General features: G+C 44.4%; 1 protein-coding gene across 1 annotated transcript in view; it reads left to right on the top strand.

The window, feature by feature from the left end:
* SLC22A23 (solute carrier family 22 member 23) overlaps positions 1 to 12,329 on the top strand; it is a 230,376-nt gene that overhangs the window by 64,653 nt on the left and 153,394 nt on the right. Inside the window, exon 3 of the mRNA XM_003417860.4 lies at positions 2,427 to 2,581. Within this exon, the coding sequence (XP_003417908.2) occupies positions 2,427 to 2,581 (155 nt within the window). The remainder of the gene's footprint in view (positions 1 to 2,426; positions 2,582 to 12,329) is intronic.

The following is a 12,329-nucleotide window of genomic DNA, read 5'->3' as shown; positions in this document are numbered from 1 at the left end:
ACATAGTTCACGAGGGGTGAGCCTGGATTCTAAGGCAGGATGCTGACTTCAAAGAACATGTTTGCCCCACAATCCTTAATGGTAATTTTTACTTACTGATTTTAATCATTTGGGAGGGAGAGATTTAGTATAGTTTCTACAAGTTAAAAAAAAAAAATCAGATCTTTTCTGAAGTAGCAGGACAGGGAAAACACGTGGAGAAGCAGAAACGATTCATCACAATGGGAGCAAAAGCATGGCACTCTTCACTTGTTCTGGGTCCTGTGCCGTGTCCAGCGCCCCCTAGTGATCTGACCAGCGCTGCCAAACGGGACGCTTGTTCCTCGTACAGACACGGAAAGTAACGTTTATAAAACTAGAAATGGGTATGTTAGGTTTTGTTTTTAATTGTGGTAAAAGTCCTCATAAGAAAACATTTACAATTCAACAATTTTTACACATAGATACATTAGATTCTGTGTGTTTCCCTTCATTTTTGGCAACCAACTAAGCCATAATTTTAATTTGCTTCTATAAATGAGTTGGGTTTGGACAAAATCATCTATACAGTCTTTTCTGAAATGGGCTTAGTGACTCTGATACTGGTCAAGGGAAGTAATGGCTAAAATCTCTAGACAAGATAATTAATTGACCCACGGTGGTATTGAACTCATAGCCTTGACCTCATTTCACTAAACTGAAGTGACTAATGGCGATGATTATCAAAAACCTATTACCGTCAAGGTGCTTCCAACTCATAGCAGCCCTATAGATCAGAGTGGACCTGCCCCAAAGGGTTTTCAAGGCTGTAATCTTTACAGAAGCGACTGTCACAGCTTTTTCTGATGGAGCGGCTGGTGGGTTCAAACTGCCAACCTTTTGGTTAGTACCCAAGTGCTTAACTGCTGCTCCACCGGGTCCCTTAATGAGGATGCTTCCAAAACCAAACCCATTGCCGTCGAATACCCTAAGAATTCTCAATGAAATTCTATCCTATCAATCCCTCCTTGAATTTTCTTAAAATTATACCCACCTCCATAAAGCAAGGCCATGCCTTATTGGGAATTTTGTTAAGCAGATTTGTTGAGAGAGAATTACCATAAAATTTGCTTTTTTGAAGGGCACAATTAAATAAATTTTAGTATGTTTACAGAGTTATACACCACCACCACAGTCTAATTTTGGAACGTCTGCATCACCCTAAAAAGAAGCCCATTTACAGTCACTTCCCATTCCCACCCCAGCCGTAGACAACCACAAATCTGTGTCCTGGCTGTCTGTATTGGCCTTTTCTGGACATTTTACTTCTATGTAGACACCTTGTCATAAGTAAGCCTAGGACAGTTCAAGCCATCAGCTCCCCTAGGTGGTGTTCGGTGTACGGGGCCTAGATTTTTCCCGTTTTTCCTCTGGCACATAGATCCAGTGGGCCACTTTCTGGGAGATCTCCTTTTGGGTCCAAGCTGGTTGTATTTTGTTAACTTAGCCTAAACTGCCTGGTTTGATGAAGGGTTTTCTTTTTTAATGAGTTGATGAAGGAAAAGGTTAGGATCAGAGGGTGGAGAACTGTCTGGTCCCAAGGACTACTCCTCCTGCCCTCCCAGCCACACCGAGAAGCACATGGCCACTAGGGTGGTTGCCAATGTTGCACTGGCCGACTCTGATCTGTCAGCCTTTCCAAAAACACCATGGAAGGTGCTCCTTTTTGCTTCACTGTTAGCTTACTTCCAGGTGGACACTGATTATTTAAAGTTCCACCTATCTTAGTGTTATTTGTGAGCCCTTAAACATTGCCTCTTGTCATGCTGTAGTTGAAACAAATTCACAGCCACCTGGGACCTGGCTCAGCTCTGGCAGGCTGTGTGAGACCAGGGAATAACCCAGAGAAAGGAAATAAAGCAGCTTCACTCAGGTCCTGTGTTGACTTTTGAACCAATTCTAAAGGTCAGTTATTTCTCAAGGCATTTTATGGTAGGTGTGTCAAGGTTTAAGTTTGGGGAGTTATTGTTGACTTCGTTAATCTTGCATTGAATCGTCCTTGCATATACTCAGAAGTAATTTATAAAACAGGGAGGAAAAGTAAAATGGTTCTTACAGTGGTTGACTCTGGAAAAGTAGTAGATTCAGCAGTGAATGGGACTCATGTCTCAGTTCCCTTACCCGGTAACTGCTTGATCTCTGCTTCACTGTCTATAAAATGAAGGGGTTGGACTAAATTTCCTGAGGCCCTTTCTACCCCTGGTATTCTGTCATCTACTGAAGTGGCTCTAGATGGTATGGAGAGTTTTAGTCTAGTACTCATTCAGCGTAGATTTATCACCTGCTGTGTAGGGTCGCTATGAGTCGGAATCAACTCCATGGCACTGGGTTGGGTTTAGTGAGCGTCAGCATCTAGCATCACCGTTTGTTTAACGATGATTTCTAATTGTTTCCCTCTCCACATGCAGGGTCGGCCGGCGGCCTGTGCTGCTCTTTTCCATCATCTTCATTCTGATCTTTGGACTGACCGTAGCACTGTCAGTGAATGTGACAATGTTCAGCACACTCAGGTTCTTTGAAGGATTCTGCCTGGCTGGAATAATTCTCACTTTGTATGCATTACGTAAGTAGGAAACTTTTTATCTACTCTTGAAAAAGTTGGCAAAATATTTTTGCTTAAAAGATTCTGGGAAAGTTGCTGTGTATTCTGGTCGTTTGGGATGGCAGTCTTTTGGAAGCACAAACTTTAGTGGCCGCAACTGTTGTGAAAAGTTTTCTCAGGTAGTAGCACTCAGCGTTCATTCTCTTCTGATTTTGAGCTAGGGTTCAGTCCATATCAAAGGCCATAAACCCAAAACCCAATGCTGTTGGGTAGATTCTGACCCATAGTGACCCTATAGGGCAGAGTAGAGCTTCCCCACAGGGTTTTCAAAGCTGTAAAGCTTTGGGGAAGCAGATGGCCACATCTTCCCCTGTGGAGCAGCTGGCAGGTTAGAACTGCCAACTTTTTGGTTAGCGGCCCAAGCACTTTAACCACTGTGCCACCAGGGCTCTATCAAAGACCATGGAGGGCTACGTAACTGCTTAGTGAAGTAGGGATCAACCCGTAGCTGGTAGGAAGGGGCTTTTGCTTTTCTCCTGAATTTTCTGTGTTGGTTGGCCTTCTGTGCACTCCCAAATCCAGTGCACAATTGGGGGTCCCTGTCCTTTGTTATCCAAGACCACACCAAGGACTTGTTATCATGGGGTCTGAACTTAATTTTTTTATTGACCCTTTAAGATTTTATCTTCCTTTTTTTTTTTTTTTCCTAAGGCTATGCAGAGTCTAAGCTTTCCACTTTTCATGCCCAAATGTAGACTTAGGTGGTCTGGACTTGGACCCTAAGTGTTGGTACTGGAAGAGACAATGGCAAGACTTGCCTTTTAGGGGTAAATGAAAATCCCCTCCATCAGCTGTTGGCAGTGTTAGCTCCTATGTCGCTGTGGCTCCCTCACTTCTCTGTAGTTGGTGTCCAGAGCACAGGGCAAACCCAAAAGGAGGAGGGGCTGCAGATGGGAGTGCTTTGTTTACTTACTGGTTTATACTTGTTAATCACCCATGGAAAGATCTATTAGGAACCAGGTATGATAATTTATAATTTATAAATTTATGATCTGTTTTGTCTTTTTCCCTCCCTTTGATGACATGGATAGGGGTCAGTTATAGATGGAATAGCAATGTCTAGAGGGTGAAATAAGGCTAGTTGTAGTTCTTTTAAACTTGCATGTTAAAGACATGATAGCACTTTTAGGTAAGCTGGAATTTTCTTCCTCTGCTGTACAGACTAGAAATATAATCAATTTATGATGTGGTTTTCTAGTCATAAAGGAGGAATGGCCGTGGAGAAGGGTTAATCCACAGTCGGCGTTTTTGGTACCCTCCTCTAATAGCTGAATTGTAGTTTCTTAGAAATCACCTTTACCAGTTTATTTGCATTTATTTTGGAAGCCTTATCTCTTGGGGGTGGTTAGTGGGTTAGTGCTGAATGTTAGTAGGTTTGGTGATCAATGTTTTGGGGTTCTGTTTCTTTGAACAAACCACATGGGTCTTGGGCTGGATAATGGTGCCAGACAAAATGGGAGTTGGCCCGTGCAGAGGCGCAGACTCTCAGCTCTTTTCTGGAGGAAACCCCTGGCCCTGCCCACAGCTGCTGTCTTGGCTCCTTTCTGGAGGAGACCCCTGGCCCTGCTCGCAGACGCTCTCTTGGCATACACATGTGCAGGCATGGTGGGGGTCTTGTCTTTGACATGAGTCTTTGGAGGTCCCTCAGTTCTCATGGGAGGATGCTAGTCTAGTGCTTCCACCCAGATGGCCATGAATGCGCGTGGCTCTACCTTGGGCAGACAGAACGGCTGAGCAGAGAGGAGAACCCCCATTCGCCACCCCAGTGTTTATCATACTCAGCCAGAGAATATTGATGGAAAATTTCCTTAAAGCAAAAACAGCATGTATCAGTTTTATCTTGTGTGCCAGCTGCTAATGATTGGCTGAGAATGTCAGAGAACTCAGAGAAGACTTCTGAGGATACTGCAGGCTCAATGGGGAAGAACACTTACTTGATTGATTAGCCACTCTGCCAATGAGACAGAAGGGGGATGGAGGATGGCTGCACACACAGCTGAGTCTGTCTCCAGAGTATGTCCCTGAATTACACCAGACCAGGAGAGATGTCACCTGGTCTGCTCTGCTTCAGCCCCACACAGGATTGTGCTGGCTGCCCTGTGATGACTTCATCCCATTGACCCTATGAAACTTGCTCCTGTGTTTACTGTACAATATGATGCTAGGAATGAGTTTCCTATTATAATCTAATTACATAACAAGGTCCTTATATTACATTCTCTTGCACTTCAGAACCATAAAAAGAATGTGCTTATCCTCAGAAACTGCTTTGCATTTACCTGATAGGCACAAAATCATACAGCTCAGAGGTCTGTAGGCTTTTTCTATAAAGGGCCAGATAGTAAACACTTTAGGCTTTATGAGCCAGCTGGTCTCTGGGATGACGACTCACCTCCACCTCCACCTGTTAGCATGAAGCACCATGGATACCAGGTGGGCAAATGGGCACACTCCTGTCCCAGTGAAACTCATTTACAAAACATGGTGGGCCAGAGGCTGTAGCTTTTCAGCCGCCAATGTAACTGATTCTCTTTTTCCATTGGCTGCTAGGGAGCTTAGAATCCAGTATGGCAGCTGTGTGGGCCTGAGAACATGAGCCTTGAGTTTAGACCTCTCTCCTGGTTTCATCTTAACCTTCCTATTTTCATTTCTCCTTTGTCACATTTTTCTGTCTCCATAATTTAAGTGTTATTTGATTGTTCACATTTGTATAAGCTGCCTTTGTTGTTTCTGAAATAATGTGGCGCATAAGTAAGTGATCTTGTTTACTTAGACTGAGGCTCCAAGTCAGACATCACCACTGCAATAGAAACTTCTGAGTATCAGCCAGGGACCCACCGTGTGAGCTGACACCATATCTGCTGGCAAAGTTAAAATTGGACATAAGGCTGTGAGATTGATTACTTGGAGCTCGTTGAGATAGTATTGAAACCATGTGAACTGGCAGGGGGAGACTGAGACAGGGCAGCAGAGTTCTGCTTGGTAAGGGAGAAGGAAAGAAAGGAAATAAAGCTGTCATCGCACACAGGGTCGGGGTAGAATGTGGTGGGCTAGGGTGGGGAGGAGACAGAGGCTGGTGCTGAGAAGAGAGGAGCTCCCAGTCCAGAGAGCCGGTGACTGTGAATTTTCAAATTAGTGTGCTTGATAGCATTTTATACCTGAGTAGTATATATGACTAGTTAACACTTGAGGATTGCTTGTTTTGCTTAAAGGGAATTACTGAAAAGCTGGGTTACAGGGTTGAAGTATTTCTTGACTATAAAGAAATGTTTGAAACTTTTGGGCATTGATTATTTGGAAGGTCCATTTTTAAAGGTTCCCTTCAGCCTCAGGTTTTTACCTCACTTCACGTAGCTCCTGGAAAGGCCTGGGCTTTCTCAGAGCAGAGCTGGCATCCTCCTTTTTTCAGTCTCGCAGGTGCTTGGGAGTGTGATGAAGTACCCATCTTTGCAGATTTAGTGTCTTGTGTAACTGCCCCGAGGGGCTGACTCTTAGTTTTAAGAAATGCTGCTGACTGTTAAAGTTTTTTGCTGTATTTGCAAGGCTCCTTCATGCTTTTTCTGCTTTGGAATTTTTCTAAGGTACATTTAAGTTACACTTGTCTCTAAACTTTTATTTCCTTCAAGCTTGCCAAAGGGAGACGTAGTTGCGTAATGAGGACATAAAGACCCCTGGGGTCCCTGGGTGGTGAAACCAGTTAACATGCTCAGTTGCTAACCAAAAAGGATGGTGATTTGCGTCCACCCAGAGGTGCCTTGGAAGAAAGGCTTGTGGCCTATTTCCAAAAAACTTAGGCATTGAAAACCCTACGGAGCACAGTTTTAATCTGACACATATGGGGTCGCTGTGAGTCAGAGTTGACTCCATGGCAGTGGGTTTGGTGGTGCCCTCCCTGGGAGCCTCTCACATGGAAGCAGTGGGTGCTGGCCAGCGAGAGGAAACAACCAAAGCTGAGTGGGCTTGGGTAGGCTGCAGCAGCGGTTCCTGCTTGCTCTGAGACCACCATGTTAGACGGCAAAATCGTTCAGTACACTTGAGCTATGTTGATGGCTTAAATTTATCCCTTTACCTGGTAACAAAAAAGAAAGAAAAACTTGACTTAGCTAGATGAGAGTTAGGGAACCACAGACCAAGAAAAGAAGCAGTAGATCGCTTTTCCTTATTTGTTTATGGAAACAAAGTCTTATCAGAGACTAAAGAAATAGTTGATTTTCAATGTATGCAGCTATGATTTGTTGTGGTATGAAGTCTCTTCCAGCCAGCATTTGTAATATTTCAGGCAGGATAATAGAGCACTGTATAAAAGGTGCCTTTGTTCAGGACAAGCCAGTGAGAGGCTGCTGCTTTCTGAGGTGATTTGATATTTGTTGTTGTGGCTGTTAGATGCCGTTGAGTTGGTTCCGACTCATAGTGAAACATTGCACAACAGAATGAAACACTACCCGGTCCTTACAATTGTTGCTATGCTTGAGCCCATTGTTGCAGCCACTATGTCAATCCATCATAAGGTCGACTCTGCTTTGAGGAGGCAGCTCTTCCCCAGCTGTCTTTTGAGTGCCTTCCAACCTGAGGGTCTCATCTTCTGGCACTCTATCAGACAATGTTCCGCTGCTATCGTAAGGTTTTCACTAGCTAATTCTTTTCAGAAGTAGACCACTGGGTCCTTCTTCCTAGTCTGTCTTAGTCTGGAAGCTCAGCCAAAACCTGTTCACCACAGGTGACCCTGCTGGTATTTGAATACCGGTGGCATAGCTTCCATCATTACAGCAACACACAAGCCACCACAGTACAACAAACTGAGATGTGGCAATCTGCTCTCATAAAGATTACAGACTTGGAAACCCTACCGAGCAGTTCTGCTCTGTCTTATAAGGTTGCTATGAGTCAGAATCGACTTGATGGCAACAGGTTTGTTTTTTTTGGTTTTTTTATAAGAGAAGATAGGAGCCTCGGTGGCACAGTGGTTAAGCTCTTGGCTACTAACTGAAAGGCCAGCGGTTCTAACCCACCAGTCGCTCTGCACGAGAAAGATGTGGCAGTCTGCTTCTGTAAAGATTACAGCCTTAGAAACCCTATGGGGGCAGTTCACTGTCCTATAGGATCACTCTGAGTTAGAATCCAATTGACAGCAGTGAGTTTGGGTTTTTGGTTTATAGGAGAAAATACTGCTTTTTCAGTTCAGAAAAAGAAGAAATAGTGAGAAAAACACATTAGAAATTCCTCAGCCAAGTTCTATAGGAGGGAAATAACTATTTTTAATATAAGCACTTTTTTTGTGTCTCTCCTTATTTGATCTCCCCACCACCCAACTTCCCATAACTACTCCTTGTCCCCAACCTAGTAGAGAGACCATAAATTTAGTCACACTGTGGTCAAATGGACATAACTTTTTTTTTTTTTTTGCCTAAGAACAATGAAACATTTAAAGTATCTCAGAGATTCATGTTCTTGTTATGGTAAATAAACCCAGATAGCTTAAATAATTGGATAAGTTTTATACATAATCAAGGGTGACCAGCAATCTCACAGGTGACTAAGTTACTGACTGCTTTGCAGATGTAAAGGCTTAGTCTCGACTGACTGTTGAAAAGACCCAGAAGAGCCTGAGTGTGCACTGGGCGGGGTGATGTTCTCTTCCTCACATGGCCCTGATGGTTTTAGACTCTCCCTAAAGTGGCTGAGGAATTTCTAATGTGTTTTTCTCACTATTTCTTCTTTTTCTCACTATTCTGCATATTTCTATAATTTCATGTTTTTCTGAACTAGCATTTCTTGGAACATATTTTGGTCAGCAGTGTTGTTAAGCATCAAAACTGTGCTGAACATTAAACAAAACAAACAAACAAACCTGACTGACCCGGAGGGTTCCATGTAGTTGTTGATCTGTGGAATGAATAAAATGAGGACTGCTCTTTTAAATAGGAGTGGCTTCAGCTCTTGTGCACTTGACTTCTGGGGAGCAAATATTTGCATTGCATTTAGCTTAAGGGAAGGTTTCCTGTAAATATGCCTGTCCTCATTGGAATTTGTCCATCTCTTCCTCCCACCTCCTCCCCATCTTCAGATACCTGGGCTGGTCTTATACGTCCCAGTAGCTGCCAGCACTCTGAGTGACAGCCTCTTTCTTCTGGTGCGACAGGCTCGACAGACAGGACTTTTTCCACCAAGGAGATGCATCAGAGTTTACCGTAGGCCTTTGACAAGGAATTTTTTATTTTATTTATTAAAGTTCAGAAAAATTTTGGTTTTACACAGGTTCAACCTGATATGCCAGGGAACTTAACAGATGGAGAGCCATCCATTGATCTTTTTCTTTTCTGGAAACACATTACTACTCCTGCAGGCATACTTTCAAAAAGCAAAGGAGTACATTTACAAACAAAGAGTCCTGTTCACTCCTGTCTTCCCTCCACTCTGCCTCTGAGAACCATAGCGTCTGGGTATAGCAAGGAGCACGGAGTCAGAAAAGTGACTCCTAGCTAGCAGCTCCACTCCCCAGAAAGGGGATAATGTGGTCGGTCGCATGGGCCATGCTGCTCCCTGGTCTCAGTGGAAGGGAGAGTCATCTAGTAGGGAGCCAGAGGTCCCTCAGAGGACCAGTTTTTCTCAAAGTTGGACAAGTTCTTCAAATAAAAATGATTCAGACCTCCTTCTATGTTCCTCTGTATGTATTAGCCAAAACTTGGGTTTATATAGAGCCTTTTGTCTGAGAAAAATGCAAATGTCTGTAAGTGTGCAAGGCAGGTAAGGAGATAGCCTCTCACCCACCTGCATGTTAAAGATGGAACTGTGAGGGCAGAGAGCGTAAGTGAAACCCACACACCCGTCGTCGCCTGTCAGGCAGGGAAACACATATATGCCACCGAAGCATACAGCTAGGCGCCAAAGTGTACGTTTCTATGTGTTTTGAATTTGATGAAGATAGATTTGTCTCAAAATCAGAGGAAAAAATCAGGCAATATTTAGATATAACTGGGCATTTTAAAGCCCTGGTGGAACAGTGGTTAAAGTGCTCTGCTGCTAACAAAATGGTTAGCTGTTCGAACCCACCAGCTGCTCAGTGGGAAAAAGATGTGCAGGCTGCTTCTGTAAAAATTTACAGCCTAGGAAACCCTGTGGGGTGGTTCTACTGTGTCCTACAGGGTCACTATGAGTTGGCATCAACTTGACGGCAGCGAGTTTTTTTTTTTTGTTTGTTTGGGCATTTTAAAATCAGAACATTTGATGCCTTTCCCACAGTGAATGGAATGATGTTATTGAGGCTGTGCAGACCTGTAATGACGAGGGTCGTCCCAGACTAGGAATTAGTGGTGTCCATGTGTTTGCCTGAGACAAAACTCTACCACACTAAAAGGGGACATAGAAGGATCTGGAAACCAGGAGATCTGAGCTGCAGTGGGAGCACTGCATTGAAATCTGACAGTGGCAGATGGCCGCGTCTCTCTGAGCTCTGTCTCCCTGGCTGTAAAGTTGGGAATGGTTTTTCAGCAATGAGCCATGGAAGGTGGGATCTGTCCTTGGCACCAACTGTTGGGAAGTGGGACAGGACACAGAAACAAATGGCAAACCACTGCGCTCCAGCGTGCCTTCCGGTTACAGGTTCTGTGGCTTTTCACTCAGCGCTCAGCCATTAGTCTCCTTGAGTAGTGACACCAGGGATACTGTCTCCCCAGTCACGCCCCTTCTGAAGTCTACATCGCTAACTAACATTGCTGGACCTTCAGCCTTGCTCTTCGGGAGGCATTGAGCCAAGCTTCTCCTGCGGTTTCCTGGGAAGGGATAGGGCAGGAGTAATGGTTAACAGCCCTCTGTCCCTTGGTTGCAGACGGTTCCTCATGTTGGCAACCTCACCTTTCCTGACCCTTGTGGGAAAACCTTTCTTGGCAGCTTCCAATCTCTTCTCTTCACCATAGTCTTTCCTGTTGGATTCACAGCTCAGTCTCCAGAATCCTACTACACAGCTCTGGGTATTGTTTTCTCACCTGTAAAGACAGGACTGAACAAAAGGCTGAGAGTTGTACTATCTAGAAGAGGGGTTTCAGGAAAAGTAAGAGCCCAATATTGAACTGACTTGGTTTTGCCTTGTTTTTACTACTGAAACAGATAAAAAAGTAAGGAAACAAATCAGCCACCTTAAAAGCAAGTAAGGAACACTAGGTTTCTTCAAAACACACGTGGTGGGAAGTAAAATCATTACTGGTTTGCCAAGATTCACTGTTAGTCAAAAGACATAATCGTGGCCGAGGGAGCAGAGCAAGTAGAACTCAGATGGTACGGAGCCATGGAACTCTGCAGCTAGGAACTGCCGCTCAGGTCACCATCACGCCAGGTAAGCCCTATTTCAGAGAGATGAAGTTGTTTCTTGGTTGACTTAAGTTGAAACACAGACAACTTTCTTTTTCACTCATTTGCTCGGCAGACATTTGAGATCCTAATAGAGTACCAGGGGAACCCTGGAGGCGCAGTAGTTAAGGACTACGGCTGCTAACCAAAAGATAGGCAGTTCAAATCTACTAGGCACCCCTTGGAAACCTGACGGGGCAGTTCTTTTCTGTCCTATAGGGTCACTGAGTCGGAATTGACTTGATGGCAATGGGTTTTATGGGTACTAGGTACTAGGGGGGTAGCAGTTTGCTAACTCATGCAGTGAGTATCGACTAAGTGCTGGGCACTGGTAGGTGCTGAGGACACAGAGGCTGACAAATCTTTCTGCCTCCAACGACGCACAGGGTTTAGTGAGTCAAGATGCAAGACAGGGTGGACGCACTGAGAGGGTCAGGAGAGGTACATCAAGCTGCAAGCTTTGTAGGGTAGGGAGGAGTGGGTGGACACTTGAAAGGCCATAGAGGCCAGAGGAGCCTGGCACTTTCTGGGCGACCATGCCTCCCTGGGCTGTGATTAGCAAGGCGCGGGGAAGGAGAATAGGACCACTCGCAAAGATCCAGTCTGCCATGCAAAGGAGTTCAGATTTTGATCTTAGGGAAGTCGGGATGGGCTGTAACCAGGAAGCTAAAGAAACACTTTCAAGAGCAGAAAGGGACAGCAGTGTCATGTGATGCAGGACAGGATTGAAAAATGTCCACCGGATATAGCAGTGACTGTGCAGGAGGCCAGAGGTGACTGCAGCGAGGGCCGCTTTAATTCAGTTTAGTGCGAAATGTAACATAGATTATTCCAAGAATAGGTTTTAACTCACATATGCCCCAGAGGAGTAATGTTTTGTCTGTATGCCAAGTATTTTAGAAAGAAAATAACTGTTTAAGAGTGGTAGGTGTTCATTACAATTAGGTAGGAAAAAATATAATTGGAAGAAGTAATGACCATTTTTCTTTGAAGTCACCTGAAATGCTGTGTTCTCTTGACTCAAATGTGGTTTAAAATATACAGATGAGTTGAATTAAAGCTGCAGCTTTGTTCTCTGTGTTATGTTGTCTGGCCTTGCTGAGAGGCCGTGTACCCAGACCTACAGTGCTCCCCACCCTTTCTCTCATCAACACAGACATGCACGTGCATGCACATGCACACAGGCATATACACGCATGTGCATGATTATACGTAAGCACTTGGAAAGCTCTGGGCTATGGGAAGGAGCCCAGCATTGGGATATAAGCCCTAACCCACCACTCCCCAGTTATGATCTGGGACAAAGTACTTAACTAGTCCAGATCAGTTTTCCCACCTATAAAATGCTGTGCATATGGATGAGAGG

This window comes from Loxodonta africana, chromosome 1, assembly GCF_030014295.1.
Source record: "Loxodonta africana isolate mLoxAfr1 chromosome 1, mLoxAfr1.hap2, whole genome shotgun sequence".
Taxonomy (NCBI): Eukaryota; Metazoa; Chordata; class Mammalia; order Proboscidea; family Elephantidae; genus Loxodonta; species Loxodonta africana.
This window is presented reverse-complemented; position numbering and strand designations above follow the sequence as displayed.